The sequence below is a fragment of the Saccopteryx leptura genome, chromosome 1 (genome assembly GCF_036850995.1).
Source record: "Saccopteryx leptura isolate mSacLep1 chromosome 1, mSacLep1_pri_phased_curated, whole genome shotgun sequence".
Lineage (NCBI taxonomy): Eukaryota > Metazoa > Chordata > Mammalia > Chiroptera > Emballonuridae > Saccopteryx > Saccopteryx leptura.
Genome location: NC_089503.1, coordinates 297,408,217 through 297,426,184, shown reverse-complemented (window position 1 = coordinate 297,426,184; position 17,968 = coordinate 297,408,217). Strand labels below are relative to the sequence as shown.

Genomic DNA, 17,968 nt, shown 5'->3' with positions numbered 1-17,968 from the left:
GCCGGCCGGTCTTTCGTTCTTCTTCCCCCTCCCTCACTCTTCCTCCCCAGTCCCTCCCCTCCCCGGTCCCTTCCCTCCTCCGGCTCCAGCCCGTGAGGCCGCGCGGTTGGAGGAGGAGGCTATGGAGTGAGCCGGCAGCTTCCGCTGGACGCTGAAGCTGAGCCGGAGCAACCAGGGGGCGTTCGGCGGGGCGGGGGAAACGTGCCCCAGCACCGCCCCTCCCGGGAGGAGAGAGGGAGAGGTGAGTGCCTGCCCCAGGGCACCGACTGACCGCTCACTGTCGCGCTCCCGGCTGGGCGTCCGAGGCCGGCGCGGAGGGAAGGGGGAAGGACCCTCGCCGGGGTAGGCCTCCCGACAGCCCTAGTGCTGGCGACTGTTGCTAGGTGACAGGCCGAGGGCCGGGCTGGCGGGGCGGTGGGCGCCCGCGCCGAGCCGAGCTCCAGGAGCAGTGAGCTCTGAGGAGCGGATCCAAGAGGCCCGAGTCCCCGGAAGAGGCCTCCCGGTGACGGGAGACCAGGGGCCGGAGCCGTCTGCCGCAGGGAGAGCCCCCCGCTCGGACTCGGGAGCTTAGGTTTCCGTCGTGGAGCTCTTGGTTCCCTTTTGGGAAATTGGACACTCCTCCGGGACTGGTGAGACAGCTCCCTTCAGTCCTGAGTCCGCCTCTGATCACCTGGCTTACCCACCGGGGCCCTCCAGCCCGGCGTCCTTTTCTGACAGTCGCTGTTGTTCTGAAACGGAAGGTTATTGTGTTTGGGGTGGGTGGGGCAGGTGTTTTGTTAAGGCTAAAATCCGCGTCGGCGGCTTCTGCACTCGTGTTCTAAGCGGAAGAGAAAGGATGGAAGAAGGTTTAGACCGATGAAGCTTGCAAAAACTTCTTGGGATCCGACTGCATACATACCTGTCTGTGATTAGTAATTAAGGAGACCAGTATTGTCAAGTCAGCTCCTGTAACAGTCTTCATGAGTCTCCAGGCTCAAGAGACTTTAAAGGCGTTCTGTCTGACGTGACTTATACAGTAGTTGTAAATCGCAAGCTGTGTTTTGTAAGTTTCAAGCTGCTTTTTTTTTTCTTGTAGTTCAAATTCAGGAATTATGTGTATGGTGATTTGTTTTACAAATTGGATTCTACGAGTAGGAAAATTTCTAAGAGACATTCACATGCCTCTCCATTCTGGAAAATTAACTTAGTTTTACAGCCCGTAACTGTGAAACCCCAGCATGCTTTGATAATGGTTTGGACCGACAGATGCTTGGAACCTCCTTTTGAACTTGGCCGGCTCTTTTTGATTGGCTTACTGTCTTACTCTTTAGTATAAATGTTAGTCTCTAAAAACGTTAGGAAGAATTTATCTGCCAAGTACAGGTAGAATTCTTGTTAATATCAAACTGTAGTCATAAAAGACGCCTTCGGGAGGAGGGTTGTGTAAAAGGAAGGAACCTGTGGAAGTAATAACCTTCATTCTTTTCAGATACACTATACACAGATGCAGAAACCTATTCTTTTTGTCTCTAAGATCCACTAATAACCAATAAAAAAAGAATACAGGCGCATTGTACTTCTATACAACAGAGTATTTTTTTTTTACCAATCAACCTCGTTAATTGGGAATAATTACTCATGCTCAGATGTTTGAAGTTCATGATTTACCCTCCAAGAAAAATAGGTCTTCTTGTGTTTAACTCAAATGAGTAGATTCGTGTCCTTTTCTATAGATTCGTCTGTCCTTTTCTATAGAAGTGTGACTGCTTCCTCTCTCTTGTGCCTGATTATCACTCCCTCTTAAGTTCTGTTAATTTTGCTTCTGGAATAGCTAAGTCTTCCACTTCGCAGCTAATAATCTAGTTCCAGCCACCATCATCTCTCATCTGAAGTATCACTAGCCTCCTCATTATGGTCTACCTGCATTTACTGTGGCCCCTCTAGGTTTCCACACCAGACCAAGTGGCATTTTAAAAATGCAGATCTAATGATGATGTCTCCAAAGGAAATCATGGTCACCTGATTTCCTTTCCAACCTCGTCTCCACAGTGCTTTCTAGCATTCCTTTCTCCCCAAGTCACTCCATTCTGCTTCAAGTACATAGCTTTTGGTTATGAAGCTTCCTTTGCTTGGAAATAGATTCCTTTCCTTTCCATCCAGTTAATGCCTACTCATCAATCAGCTCCCTTCAGGAAGACTTTCCTGATTAGAATAGATACCCCTAATTATATGTTCTCTTAACACCATTACAGACTTGACATATTTATTAATACTTAATAATTTAATGATATGTTCCTCATCTTCTGATACTGTATAAGTGCTTAATAATTGTTAAATGAATGAATTCATTGAATGCTTACTAAATGTTCCAGAAATTGTACTAAACTTTTTATGTGCCTCATCGTCTTTACTCCTCCTAGAAATCACTTTAGAAATGGGTGGCATTTCCCCCTTTTTAAAGGTTAGAAATAGTGTTGGGGAGACTAGTTGGTCACAGTGCAAGCAGTTAAGGGTGATCAGAATTGGCATTTGAACCCAGGTTTCCTTGCCACTGAAGGCTGTGTACTTAATCATATAACTCTTAATTTTTTCACTGTACTTGAGAATCCCTGGGGGAGTTGCTCCAACTACAAACCCCAATTGCACATTTATAGATTCTGATTCCAAAGGTTTGAGATATTACATATGCATCTATATGGTTTAACAAGGTAATCAATCATTAGAAGTTATTAGATGTTCACTAGAATTTGAAAACCATTGTCTGAGACAACACAAGTACTTTATGAGTGTCAGTTTTCACATACTGTATTACAGTGTATTTCAGATTCTATATGTTCTTAAATCAAGGAAGAACTGTAGATTTAAGGGAGTGATATTAGTGGTCATTTGTCAAATTTCCTACCTGGTATTCCTTTTCCCCGCCTTTCCAACCAAAGGGGCTGAATAGTAAGACTACCACCCCTGTGCTGCTACTTTTTTTTTTTTTTTTTAATCACAGTAATTTCAAGAATCTGATTGAGTCTCTGTAGGAAAAACTATACCAGGTACATGGGCTGGACTGCCTTCAAAAGAGTTGGATATAATCTCTTCTAAGATTTTACTGATTGTTCAAATTACTAATTTGATATTTAAGCTTATGTTTCCTCATAATTTCTCATGTTTCTTTTTAAATCTTATTGTACAATGTTCTTAAGTTTGTGAGTGACGGAAACTGATGTTTTACCTCATGTTTCTCCTACTGTATCTAACATGGTGCTTTCTACTTAGTAGGTACCTAATAATTTGTTGAATGATGTGTACTTCACAGTACATTGCTAAATCTTGTATTTTATGTTTGTTTCTTAAAAGCAAGATTATCTTCTGTAAGTAAGAAGTTTTTTTTTTAAGGAATATATTTTTTTAGATTTTATTTATTCATTTTTAGAGAGAGAGAGAGAGAGAGAGAGAGAGAGAAGAGGGGGAGGAGCAGGAAGCACCAATTCCTGTATGTGCCTTGACCAGGCAAGCCCAGGGCTTTGAACCAGCAACCTCAGCATTCCAGATCGACGCTTCATCTACTGTGCCACTGCAGGTCAGGCAGTAAGAAGTTTTTTAAACTTCTAATCTCTGAGTGCTCCCACAGGAAATAAAAAACATGTATTTCAAAAATGTATCTCAGGATCATCTTACTTTAAATATAAATAGACAAGCACTGCAGATAGGAGTTTAGGTACAAGAATTTTCCCCAAATATTATGAAGCATTTTATCAAAGGTATCTATGTCATGTTAACGTGATTCTTATTTCAATTTACAAAATTTTATTTTATGAATGCTTAACTATTTAAGTGACTATATAGACTATATAAGTGGTATCTTCTATTTTCAGACATTTACACAGTAAGAAATCTCAGACCCTGGTGCCTTTTAAAGTAATAAACTATTTTGAGTTCATTTGTATTTATTTGTATTATTCTTCTTTGTAGTCAATGTGCAATATTTTGTGCTATTGAAAGTCTAGTCTCTGCTAGGTGCCATGAAACTAAGTTATTAAATGTAATTTTATTGTGAGATATAATTATAGTATTTCTTTATATTTGCATTACACTATTTCAAATAAAATGCAAGTTAATTATACTTTTCAATACTTTCTTCTTGGCAAATTAAGGGACTTTTTTGCACTTGTGTTACTTGAAAATTTAGGAAGTCAGTTTTAGCATAAATACAATTTTAGCTACTATATGTTCTTACTATGTCTAGACTTTATGAACAGGCAGAAATGAAAGAATTGCTAGTTCCTTTCAACTACCTGCCATCAAGTGCTGTAATACTTAACCCACCTTCTGCAAGGTGCATGTAAAATCTGGTAATGCAACAGATTCACCTACTGGTTTAACTAAAAGCCAAGTGATGACTGAGCCAGATGGTAGAAAACTATAATCTTGAGATCGTAGTGAATCTGTCCCAAACCTTATTTTGGCTGAGATTTAGGAGGGGAAGATAATTGAATTTCAAATGAATTCTACTAAGTGATATACAAAGGTAAAAGGCTTATATGAGGAAATATATGTATATTTCTGTCATTTATAACTTTGTCTTTGGAAGAAATGTGCTATTTCTTTATTCATTAATCAAGTGAAAATTTTATAAGCTGTCATTCATTTTAAGAAAAAGTATTTAGATGCTAGGTTTCTTATATATCAAAAGGCTATTGGCTAATAATTCAAAGTCTTATTTTACAAACTCATTCAGTTAATTCTGTTCTTAGCCTTCTGTTGCTCTCATGATATTCTTCTTGGATTTCCTTGGGTCACCATATTCAAGCCCATAGTCTTAACTGCTGTACTGCCTGTATGCTCATGGTGCCCAAATTTTGATCTTCAATCTGAAGTTTTTTTCTATATTTTTGACCTACGTACCTAAAAACCTACTGGATATATCTCTGTATGAATGTAATTAAGGTAACTCAAATTCAACATGTCCAAAATTGAGTTCTTTCTCCCACAAAAGAAACAGTTGTCTCCTTTAAGTCCTGCCTTGGTAAATGGTTTCACTCTCCACCTAGACTATGAAATTAGAAACCTGATTGATATTCCTAGTCTTGTCCCTTCCCTTTATCTAATTGCAAGTTCTCTTAGTTCTTATACTCATTTAAGTTTTCTTTCCTTTCTGCTGTTTCCTTAATTTAGCAACCTCTTTCTATTTTAAAATTTTGGTGCACAGTATAATGTGTAAAAGTGCATAATGGAGTTAAATATGTAATTATAAAATAAACATCCATGTAACCAGCACCTTTGAAATACCTACTTCACTCAACTATCTCTTCTCTTTCTTCTTTGTCCCCATTTCCAAGTGTCTTTTTCTTTGTTTTCTTGCTCTATATGTTCTCTCTCTTTCTCTTTCTCCCTTTGTCTCCTTTACACACACACACACACACTCACTCTCTCTCTCTCTCTCTCTCTCTCTCTCTCATATGCACATATGCACGTTTGCATTCTTCCCTGAACTACGTATTGATGTTCTCTTTAGTCTTGCAATATATCCTTTCATTCCTAGTGTATTATTCACTCTGCTTAATGGATTGATCATCTTACCTAATGCTTGAAATCCTTTTGTAGCTTATTATAGCTTGATTTCTTACAACTTTATACCCTTGATGATCTGGTTTTTCTAAGCCTTCTTTCCCCTACTTTCTTCTTATTCTCCAGCTTTTATCTGAACTGCTTTGTTACTATACTTCTACCATTCACTATCTAGGTCACCTATACACACCTTTACTGAGAGAGACAGGCAGGCAGGCAGGAGGGGAGAGAGATGAGAAGCATCAACTTGTGGCACTTCAGTTCATTGATTGCTTTCTCATATGTGTCTTGACTGGGGAGCTCCACCTGAGCCAGTGACCCCTTGCTCAAGCCAGCAACTTTGGGCTCAGGCCAGTGACCATGGGGTCATGTCTATGATCTCATGGTCAAGCCAGCATCTCCATGCTCAAGCCAGGTGAGCCTGTGCTCAAGCCGTCGACCTCGGGGTTTCAAACTTGAGTCCTCAGTGTCCCAGGTTGATGCTCTATCCACTGCACCGCCACCTGGTCAGGCACTCATACACACCTTTAAAGACATCTCAAGTCTTACTGTTTTGGGCAAACTCATCTGTTTCAATTCTTTTCCTTCTATAACACTGTACATTTATATTCTTTGGCATTTTATCACTGTAGACTAATGCTGTGGTTGGTTTATTTCTCTGTCTTTTGTCACTTTGATGGTAAGATCTGTCTTTCATAACTTATTTTTCCTTCTTTCCTCCCAGTTTTATTATATGGCATCAGGTACATAGTGGGTACTCAATAAGTAATTCACCAGATGAATTTCCACGTCTATTCCTACCTTGTGCACACTAGTGTTGACTCTGGATGATGGATAGGCATCTCACATTTGAATATTAACTTTGGAAATAACCTTTGTTTTCATACTGAACTATTTGTAGTTTTCAGGTCACATCATAGTCTTCCTACCCTTTGTGTCTTGGCACATTTATTCTGGAATGCTCTGTCCCACTTATTCTTCCTGAAAACACTTCAAAAGTCAAAAACAATTCATTTTCGAGCCAATTTTTGTGTCCCCACAACATGGTTCATTCATTCCTCTGGTTAATTGCCATAAATTTTTTTGTAGGTATAAGTTTGCTATTACACTGAATCCCTAAAGAGCAGATACATTTCCATTTCTATATACAGTTACAAAGGATCTGTTTTTATATTATTGTATATTTTGATTATGTTTTCCTTTAATGAAAACCTTGAAGTTCATGCTTATTTAAATAAATTTGTTCCTAAACATTCCTGTGACATTCATCTTGTTTCTTAATTGTAATTCTCTGATAGGTAAAGCATGGGGCCTTTCTGTTGATATCTGGTGTGGAAGAAATAAAGTATTTCTTACCAAACTTCTTTTTGCTTTACTCATAAGGAACTTTCTCTCAGGATTAATGCATTCTCCAGTTGTCTTCTTCATACCCTCCAAAGTTTTTTATGCTTAAGTCAATGCTGTATGGTAAGACTGGGATGGCTGAGCAAAATACTTTTCTTTGGTAAAGTGGGAGAAAATTGTGGAGAAAGAAAGAGTTGGTTAAGGAAAACTTTCAGGACACAGACATGTTCACGTGGGAGTCAATTATAGGAAAGAGTACATATGGAAGATGCATAGTTGAAGAGTGATAGGGTTTTAAACTTTTTGTACCATGGACTCTTGACAATCTAGGGCCTATGGATCCCTTCTCAGAGTAATATTTTAGGGTCAACTTGTTAAAAGCTTCTGGAATTTTGATTTGATTGCATTGAATTTATAGCTTGATAGTTCCCCATGTATTAACATCTTAACACTATTGAAGCTTCCAATTCATGTACACAATCTTTTCATATATTAGTCTTCAGTTTTCCTCAGCAATTTTTTTTGTTTTTATTGTACAAATCTTGTATATCTTGCTAAATTTATCCTTAGGTATTTCATGTCCTTGAAATGGTAATTTTTGAAATTTCAATATTTAGTTGCCAGTTTCTAGTATATGGAAAGCTGTCTTTTTAAATGTATTGTTCTTGTATTCTGCAGTCATGCTAAACTCACATATTATTTCTAGTAGCTTTTTTTTTTTCTCCTGAGAAAGGCAGACAGGGACAGAGGGACAGACAGGAAAGGAAAGAGATGAGAAACATCAACTTGTAGTTGTGGCACCTTAGTTGTTCATTGATTGCTTTCTCATATGTCCCTTGAATGGAGGGCTCCACCTGAACCAGTGACCCCTTGCTCAAGCCAGTGACCTTGAGTCATGTGTATGATCCCATGGCAACCTTGGGGTTTTGAACTGGGTCCTTTACGCCCCAGGCCTGGTCAGGCAGTTCTAGTAGCTTTTTTGTAGATTTCCTCTGACTTACGTTACAGGATCATGTCATTTAGGAATAAAGAGTTTTACTTCTTCCCAATCTGAATGCCTTTTATTTCTTCTTTTTATTGCTTTGGCCAGGACCTCCATTAGAGTATTGAATAGAACTGGTAAAAGTAGATACCCTTGCTTTCTTCCCAAACTTAGGGAGAAAGCCATCAATCTTTCATCTTTAAATATAATATTAGCTCTAGGTATTCAAAGATTCCATTTATCTGGTTAAGGAAATTTCTTTTTGTTCTTAGTTTGCTGAGAGTTTTTATCATGAATGGGTATTGAATTTTGTCAAAATTTTTTATTGTTTTTACTGATACTAAGTAACTTTTAATCACCTTTACTGAGATGGTATGTTTGCTTCTCTCTATTATTTAGTTAATACAATAAATTACATGGATATGTTTTTTGAACCTTAAATCATCCTTGCATTCCTGAGGTGCTGGATTTGTTGGATTTGGTGTGCTAATATTTTGTTAAGGATTTTTCCATGTTGATGAGGTATATTAATGTCCATATTTCTTATGTCATTATTTGATGGTAGTATTAGGGCAGCACAGACTATAAACGTGAAAATTTCTGGAAGAGCATGTATGGACTTGATATTATTTCTTCCTAAAATGTTTGCTAGAATTAAACAGGGGAGTCCTCAAGTCCTGGAGTTTTCTTTGTGGTAAGAATTGTAGCTATGAGTTGAATTTCTTTTATATGGAACTCTTCTGGCTTTCTGTTCCTTCTTGTGTCAATTTTTATAGTTGTGGCTTTCAAGGAATTTTCCAGTTCATCTAAGTTGTTGAATTAATTGGCATAAGATTATTTATTTATTTATTTATTTATTTATTTATTTATTGCGACAGAGGAAGAGAGAGATAGGGACAGACAGGAAGGGAAAGAGATGAGAAGCATCAAGTCTTTGTTGTGCCACTTTAGTTGTTCATTGATTGCTTTCTCATATGTGCCTTGACCAAGGGCTACAGCAGACCGAGTGACTCCTTGCTCAAGCCAGCGACCTTGGGCTTAAGACAGTGAGTGACCTTGGGCTTCAAGCCAGTGACAAATGGGCTCAAGCCAGAGACCTTGGGGTCATGTCTATGATCCTATGCTGAAGCCAGCGACCCTGCGCTCAAGCTGGCAACCTCGGGGTTTCAAACCTGGGTCCTCTGCATCCCAGTCCGACACTCTATCCACTGCGCCACCATCTGGTCAGGCACATAAGATCTTTTGTTAGTAATACTTTATACACTTAGAATTTAAAAGACGTAGAGAATTAGAATCTGTAGGGTTTCCTGTATTTTGGACATTGGTCATTTTTCCTTAATGTAGACAGAGGTTTGGGGCTCCATTGATTTTTTTTTTCTTTTTCTTTTCTGTATTAGAGTATTAAATTACATTAAATTTAGTCTGTTTTGGTGATTTCTATTCATTATTCCCTTTTCTTCTATATATTTTGGGTTTAATTTTCTGTTTTCCCCCTAGCTTCCTAAGGTGGAAGCTTAGACCATTGATTTTGTATTTCTTTCCTCTAATGTAAATACTTAAAGCTATAAATTTCCCACTAAGCACTGCTTTACCTACATCCCACAGATTCATTTTCATTCACTTCAAAATATTTAAAATTTTTCTGATTTCTTTTTTAACCCTTGGATTATTTAGTAGTATTAGATTTTCAAGTATTTGCATGTTTTCTACATATCTATTTCTGATTTCTAGTTTAATTTCATTGTGATCAAAGAGTATATATTATTTTAGTAGTTTTAAATGTTGAGATGTGTTGAATGGCCCAGCATATAGTTTGTGTTAGTGAATGTTCCATGTATATATGAAATGAAAATGTATGCTGCTGTTGTAGAATGTTTTAGGTCAGATTGTTTGATAGTGTAAGTCAGGTCTTCTATATCCTTACTGATTTTCTATCTGCTTAGTCTATCTGTCCAGCTGTTACTGAGGGTAGAACCACTGAAGTCTTCCAACTATAATTGTGGATTTGTCTATCTATTGTTTCAGTTTTATCACTTCTTGCTGCATTTGTTCTAAACTCTCATTCATCATATACACAGGTTTGTTATGTCCTCTTGATGAATTAACAACCTTATTTTTATGAAATATCTGTCTTTGTCTTGAAGCCTATTCTGTCTTGTTATTAATATAGCCAGTCCAGCTTGGTATATTTTCATATTCTTTTACTTTTAAATCATCTTGTAAAGTGGTTTCAAAGTGAATTTCTTGTAAGCAGCATAAAGTGGGGTCTTGCTTTTTTATCTAGGTTGACAGTCTGTACCTTTAAATTGGAATTTAAAATGATTTACACTTAAAGTAATTATTTATATGGTTGTATTTAAATCTACTATTTTGATACTTGTTTTCTATGTCACATTTGTTCTCTAGTCCTTTCTCGTTTCCTACTTCCTTTTGTATTCAGAATTCCATTTTATTTTCAATACTGACTTTTTAGCTGTATCTTTATTATTTTAGTTATTACTCTAGGTTTTATAATATGTCTTTAACTTGCCTCACTCTACCTTCACATGATGTCTGTCCTACTTCAGATACAATGCAAGACTCTTTCAAAATTATATTCCCATTACCCCTACTGTCCTTGGTTTATTTTGTCATATTTTTTACTTAAGCACAGTACACTTTGTTTTTGCTTTCAGTGATTTGTTTTTTTGTTTATTTTGTACGTGTGTGTGTGAGAGAGAGAGATGAGAAGCATCAACTTGCAATTGTATCACTTTAGTTATTCATTGATTGCTTTTCATACATGCCTTGGTTTGGGGGGGGGGGGGGGCTCAAGCCAAGCCAGTGACCTTGGGCTCTAACCAGCGACTTTCAGCTTCTTGCACTCAAGCCAGATGAACCCGTTCTCAAGCCAGTGACCTTGGGGTTTCAAACCTGAGTCCTCAGAACCCCAGGTCTGTGTGCTATTCACTGTGCCATTACCAGTCAGGTAGCATTCTGCTATTTTTTAAAGACAACATGAGAAATTCTTTTATATAGCCATATAATTTTTATTTCTAATGTCCTTCATTCTTGTTGTAGATTCAAATTTTCACCTGCTTATCTTTTTCCTTCTGTTTAAAGAACTTTTTAAAATTTACCATATACTGAATATCACTTGGCAGTGGATTCTCTTAGAGTTTGTTTTCTTGAAGAAATCTTTATTTCACATTTATTTTTGAAAGTATTTTTCCCATGACTTAACAGAATTTGAGGTCGACTCTTTTTTTAGGAAGGGGTGGAAGCATCAGCTCATGTAGTTGCTTCAGTATGTGCCTTGACTGGGCAAGTCTGGAGTTTCAAACTGATGAATGACCTCAGCATTCCAGGTTGATGCTTTATCCACTGTGCCACCACAGGTCAGGTGACAGTTTCTTTTAGTCTTCATTCATTTATTTTCTGGCTTGTATAGTTTTTGATGAGAAGTCTTAAGAAAAATTTTTATCTTTTTTCCTCTCTATATGATTTATCTGTTCAGCTGCTTTTATGATTTTATTCTTAACCACTGATTTTCAGCTATTTGATATGACATATCTAGGCATGGTATTCTTTATGTTTATCTTGCTTATGGTTCATTGAATTTATTGCTGTTTGCATTGAATTTGGAAAAGTTTTGGTCATTATTTTTCCAAATATTATTTTTCCCTTGTCCCCCTCAAATTTTTTATTTTTCTTTTTGTATTTTTCTGAAGTTGGAAACGGGGAGGCAAACAGACTCCCACATGCGCCCGACCGGGATCCACCTGGCACGCCCACCAGGGGGCGATGCTCTGCCCATCTGGGGCGTCGCTCTGTTGCAACCAGAGCCATTCTAGCGCCTGAGGCAGAGGCCACAGAGCCATCCTTAGCACCCGGGCCATCTTTTGCTCCAATGGAGCCTTGACTGCAGGAGGGGAAGAGAGAGACAGAGAGAAAGGAAAGGAGGAGGGGTGGAGAAGCAGATGGGCGCTTCTCCTGTGTGCCCTGGCTGGGAATTGAACCCGAGACTCCCACACGCCAGGCCGACGCTCTACCACTGAGCCAACCAGCCAGGGCCAGCTTTTTAATGCCTTTATTAATTCTGTAATCTGTCATTTTGGAGTCTTTATTGGTTGCTTTTAGTCTTATGATCACATTTTCTAGCTTCTTGGCATGTCTAATAATTATTGAGTGCATGCTGAACATTGTGAATATCGCGTTGTTTAGTATCTAAATTTTTTTTTTTTAATAAGTATGGGGATTTGTTCCATTAAGTCAGTTAAATAATTTGTGATTAGTTTCTTTGAGGATTGCTTTAGTTTGTTAGGGCAGAGTTAGCATAGCGCTTACTCTAAGAATAGTCTGTTCTACTAGTCAGGCCTGATTCTTGTGAGATTTCTACTGAATGCCTTTAGGATAAACAAAAAATCTTCGCTTTCACTGGTGAGAAATCAAGTAATTGGCAGATCTGTGTGAACTCTGGAACTGTTTAACTCTCAGCTCTCTCTAGTTGGTCCTTGTGTGATCTGTCTAGTTGGTCCTTGAGTGATCTGTTGGAGTTTCACACCATACATGTACATCTTAGTATTTAACAGAGCATCAAGGGAACCCCTATTCAAATTTCTGGAGCTCCTTTTCAGTATAATAGTTTTCTTCTCTCTCTCTCTTTGATTTTCTTTAAAAAATATTTACTCCCTTCTCTTTGAAATTCTACCCCAGAACTCTCATTCACCTCAGCATCCCTGAATTTTAATTTGCCATCTTAACTTTTTAACTCAGACTGCTTCTTGGAATTCTGCTGCTTATTGGTTCACATTGTGCCTCTAGGCAGAAAGCTGGGGGAGTCTTAGGATTCACCTGGTTAGTTTGCTTTCTCACTGGGATCATGTATATACCTGTGCTGCCTGCCCAGTGTTTGAAAATGTTTATTTCATATATTTTTGTTTGTAGTTGGTTAAAGTGAGAGAGTAAATTCAGTCTTTGTATCTCTGGGATGGCCATGAGCGTGTAAAATTTTAAATATATTTTTCTTTTTAAAAAAATTTTCTTTATTGATTTTATAGAGGGTTGGGGGAGTAAGAAGTATCAACTCATAATTGCTTCACTTTAGTTGTTCATTTCTCGCCTGCTGCTTGTTGTCTGTGCCTTGACCAGGCAATTCTAGGGTTTCAAATCAGCAACCTCAGCATTCCAGGTTGACGTTCTATCCCCTGCACCACCATAGGCCAGATTTAAATATCTTTTTATGACCTGTTGCTTATGCATATTTTTATTGTCCTTTTGTCATCAATTCTTTAAGAAAATATTCTCAAATTATTTCACAGTGTAATAGCAATTATTTTAATGAACAAAACTTTTATAAAATATGCATTTATTGCTTAGTATAGCATTAGCTTTAGTTAAGTTTTATATGGTTGTTTTTAGTGCGAAGGAAGATTCAGACCCTCTATGCCACTTTATGTCTTAAAGGATCCAAATTATACAGTTGAGCAACATTCATATCAGTGTCAGGTGTGAATATGTCTTTTTCTTCCTGGTCTGTGACAGTTGAGGTTCCTAGACTTAAATTTACACGTAAGTTATATTGGGTTCTGAGAAGACCAAACCGACGTATGGCTTTTATCTCTAGGATTGTTTGGGTATATTAAGCTTTTTAGACTAAATGATGAATGTAAAGTGCTTAAACAAATAAAAGCAAATGATCAGAACTCCCTTAACTCCTTGTGTTTTTAGGAAACTAACTACACAATATTGCAGCCATGGAGTCCATGCTTAATAAGTTGAAGAGTACTGTTACAAAAGTAACAGCTGATGTCACTAGTGCTGTAATGGGAAATCCTGTGACTAGAGAATTCGATGTTGGTCGACATATTGCCAGTGGTGGCAATGGGCTAGCTTGGAAGATTTTTAATGGCACTAAAAAGTCAACAAAACAGGTAAGTTTTAATTGAGTTCAACTGGAAAAAACATACATGCTAATAATAAGTATCATAATGTGCATGTGTGCATTTTTATGTTAAGAAATGCCAAAAGTAATGAGTTCTTTAGTTTTCATTTCATCTAATGAAGTCATATAAAAACGAATGCTTTTAAGCATTTTCTGAATCTATGATTATAAATATATTATTTGATATTTCATCTTATAATTTAATTTTGCTTAATAAAGTAAACATAGCAGCTGAGCAGATGAGTATGTAGTGTCAGATTTTAACCTTTTGAGTAGTATGAACGTTCATGTACATACTCGTGCTCCCTGACCATCCAGAGTATGAGCGTACAAAAATTTTTACTTTAAAAATGTGTAAGGCAACATTAAAAAAAGGCAAATGTATGTTCTTCTTGTTTCTATAAATTGGTTGTCAAACAAACATGATTTTAAGTTAATAAAACTGGAACTGGAACTAATTTTCATTTTTTTGTTAAATTTTATTCATTTTAGAAAGGAGAGGGAGAGGGAGAGAGAGAGAGAGAGGAGAGAGATAGAGAGAGAAGGGGGGAGGAGCAGGAAGCATCAACTCCCATATGTGCCTTGACCAGGCAAGCCCAGGGTTTCGAATTGGCGATCTCAGCATTTCCAGGTCGACGCTTTATCCACTGCGCCACCACAGGTCAGGCCCCTAATTTTCATTTTTTGGAAAAAAAATTCACTCCTGGGAATCAGTGAACATGAAAAAAACTCACTACTCAAAGAGTTAATATTTAACAAACTGTATGTTTTAAATGAAAAATTATGTTCCTTTTCATATTTGTTGGTAAGTTATTAGTAAAATACCCACTTAATTTTTCCAACATGAAATGCATTCTTATTTAGTGCATTCTTTTTTTTTTTTTTTTTTTTTTTTTTTTTTTTTTTTAGCGAGAGTAACAGAGAGAGGGACATAAAGGGACAGACAGGCAGGAAGGGAGAGAGATGAGATGAGAAGCATCAACTCTTCGTTGTGGCACCTTAGTTGTTCATTGGTTGCTTTCTCTTATTTAGTGCATTCGTATTCCCTCTTTTATTCTCTGCCTTCTAGAAAATAGACTTCTATAGAGTTCTTGTGTTTAACCTGATAGTTTTTTACCATTATAAGGGGATATATTTATAGGGTATAATCAGAAATGTGTCTTGATATATGTTGATTTCAAAGGTATTTTAAAACTAGTTGGGAGTTTAAAACTCTTTTAGTGAAGAGAAGTTTGAATGAGGTATATTATTTTTTTTTAAATTTGACTTAAGGAACTAACAGATTGTTCTTAGAAATGTGAAGAATGTGTTAAATTTTACTAACAGCTTTCTGTTAAAATTGTTAAAGAATTGAAAAATTTTCACATTTAAGACGTCTGTAGAACTATGTTATTTCAAAGGAAAAATTACCATCTCCAAAAGTACTTTTACTTCCCTACAACTGAAGTATTTGAATTGTATTGTGGAACTGTGCACCTGAAACCTGTATAATTTTATTAACCAATGTCACCTTAATAAATTCAATAACATTTTTAAAAAATAGTAAACAAGCCTGACCAGGCAGTGGCACAGTGGATAGAGCTTCGGACTGGGATGCAGAGGATCCAGGTTCGAGACCCAGAGGTCACCAGCTTGAGCGTGAGCTCATCTGGTTTGAGCAAAGCTCACCAGCTTGGACCCAGGGTCGCTGGCTTGAGCAAGGGGTTACTCGGTCTGCTGAAGGCCCACGGTCAAGGCATATAGAGAAAGCAATCAATGAACAACGAAGGTGTCACAACGAAAAACTAATGATTGATGTTTCTCATCTCTCTCTGTTCCTGTCTGTCCCTATCAATCCCTCTCTCTGACTTTGTCTCTGTAAAAAAAAAAAAAAAAAAGAAAAAGTAAACAAAACTACAAAGACTTACGGGATTTATTACATATCCTTTCTAGTGACCACACAGTCATGTAATTGTGGTGGATATGTGTTACTTGTCACTCTTCCAAAAGCAGCCCATTTCCCAAACAAGTCTGTTAAAGACTGAACTGGTTTTTATTATACTTCTGTAAAGTAGAAATCTTGGTCCTGTGATAGATAGATTGCTTGTGTGCGGTTTGTACGTGACCTATAAATCTTGTTTTTGTTGCCATTTGGTGGAAGTCTTTGTGTCCATAGTTGATCTATATCTTCAATGCTGATTGATTTGTCTTTTTTTTTTGATTTGTCATTTTTGAACATTGTTTTCTCTTTCAATTCACCAGAAGCTCATCCACAAAGTAAATGGCTACTTAAAAAGCTGTTAGTGAGCTCATGATATTTGTAAATACCAATCTCCAACACTAGCACAAATTGCTTTTACAATCAATAATATAAGGGGAAAGTGAAAAAACACCAGATTTACTCAATTGTACATTATTTATTAAGGATGTGGTGACATAATCATGTTTCTGTGCTAACTAAATAAGTTCTAGGTATTTGTGTTTATATTAGTAATTCATAAGCTAACATCCTCTGGTAATGTTGGAGCTTCTGTTGCTGCTCATAGAACATGAAAATGAGGCACAAATAATAGATAATTGATTGGATATTGTATAATAATACAGCACTTCCAACTGCTGACTACCCAAACTGGGTTCTTCTAGGAAACTTGACTACATTTTTATCCCCCCCCCCCCAATTTATTGCTTTGAGTAAGAAAGGTAGTTTTAGAATATTTCAGTGTTCTCTATGAATATGATTTTGAACTTTTTTCTTTGCCTCTTTCACACCTCATGGGGTAGAACTGATTAACCTATCTGCACTACTGGCTAATTCCTGAACTGATAGCAGAGTCTCTACCTACCTAGTCACTGAAGCCTCATTTAAATTTTTTCTTTAATTGAAAAGTTCTAATTCCTTTTAAATTGCCTTTTTATTAAAAGGGGATAATAGAAAATAGATCATCTAGAGCAGAGGTCTCAAACTCGTGGCCTGCGGGCCGCATGCAGCCCGCCGAACAATTTTTTGCGGCCCGCAGACTAATCCACGAACTACAGTTTCTGGTCGTTTTGTGACACTGAAAAGTGTTGTGTAACAGTTGCATTTTGTAGACTTAGTGCGGCCTGCCGAACGACTGTGATCTTGCTCTGCGGCCCACATGCTGAGTTGAGTTTGAGACCCCTGATCTAGAGTTTCACTGTTCAATATGATAGCCACTAGCTATATATGACTATTTAAGTTAATTGAAATGAACTATAATTAAATTTATTTCTTGAGTTGTACTAGTGACATTTCAGATGCTCCATAGCCACATGTGGCTAGTATGAGATATAGAACCTCCTGTGATCTTAGAGAAGTTGGGCAAAAAACAAAATGGAAAATGATATACTCTTTAGTCCTTCTTCCTCCCCTATAAAGGAACATTGAGACTGAGGGCATCTTTCTTCTCTCTCACCCTTTCCTGATCTAGCATACAGTGTACTTGATTGCACTTGTGTTCCCTGGAAAAATATATTATCTTCAGTTTGACTTTGACTTTGAGGTAAACACCAGGTTAGGGACATTGGGCTAGGAGATTCTCCTGCCTCGTTTAATAAGTAAAAATACATAAGGGTATATCTTTTTATCTCAGTCATCTCAAAACAACATTATTTTTAACTTAATCTAAATAAAAATTTAGATTTTGTTTTATCATTTTTTTTTTTTCTGAAGCTGGAAACAGGGAGAGACAGTCAGACAGACTCCTACATGCGCCCGACCGGGATCCACCCAGCACGCCCACCAGGGGCGAAGCTCTACCCACCAGGGGGCGATGCTCTGCCCATCCTGGGCGTCACCATGTTGCAACCAGAGCCGCTCTAGCGCCTGAAGCAGAGGCCACAGAGCCATCCCCAGCGCCCGGGCCATCTTTGCTCCAATGGAGCCTTGGCTGCGGGAGGGGAAGAGAGAGACAGAGAGGAAAGCGCGGCAGAGGGGTGGAGAAGCAAATGGGCGCTTCTCCTGTGTGCCCTGGCCGGGAATCGAACCCGGGTCCTCCGCACGCTAGACCGACGCTCTACCGCTGAGCCAACCGGCCAGGGCCTTGTTTTATCATTTTTGAGAAAGGAACATTGTCCCAAAATCACATGAATAATGAAGAGTGTAATGCTTGGCAGTCACCACTGGTCATTCATAAAAGGTTCATAAAATAGAGATCACAGGGAACCTCTGTGTTTCAAACTCC

At 37.8% G+C, this 17,968-nt stretch overlaps 1 protein-coding gene across 6 annotated transcripts in view; it reads left to right on the top strand.

Moving 5' to 3' along the window:
- The first annotated feature begins 25 nt into the window (after window positions 1-25).
- Window positions 26-17,968, top strand: part of SCYL2 (SCY1 like pseudokinase 2) — a 56,871-nt gene continuing 38,928 nt past the window's right edge. For 2 of the 6 annotated variants that reach the window (XM_066357086.1, XM_066357045.1), the window contains exons 1-3: window positions 26-241; window positions 3,420-3,550; window positions 13,574-13,776. In XM_066357086.1, the coding sequence (XP_066213183.1) occupies window positions 13,600-13,776 (177 nt within the window). In that variant the 5' untranslated portion in view covers window positions 26-241; window positions 3,420-3,550; window positions 13,574-13,599. Of the gene's footprint in view, window positions 242-268; window positions 343-1,026; window positions 1,043-3,419; window positions 3,559-13,573; window positions 13,777-17,968 lie in introns of those variants that run through there. The other 4 variants (XM_066357062.1, XM_066357072.1, XM_066357053.1 and 1 more) reach the window with 4 other exon arrangements.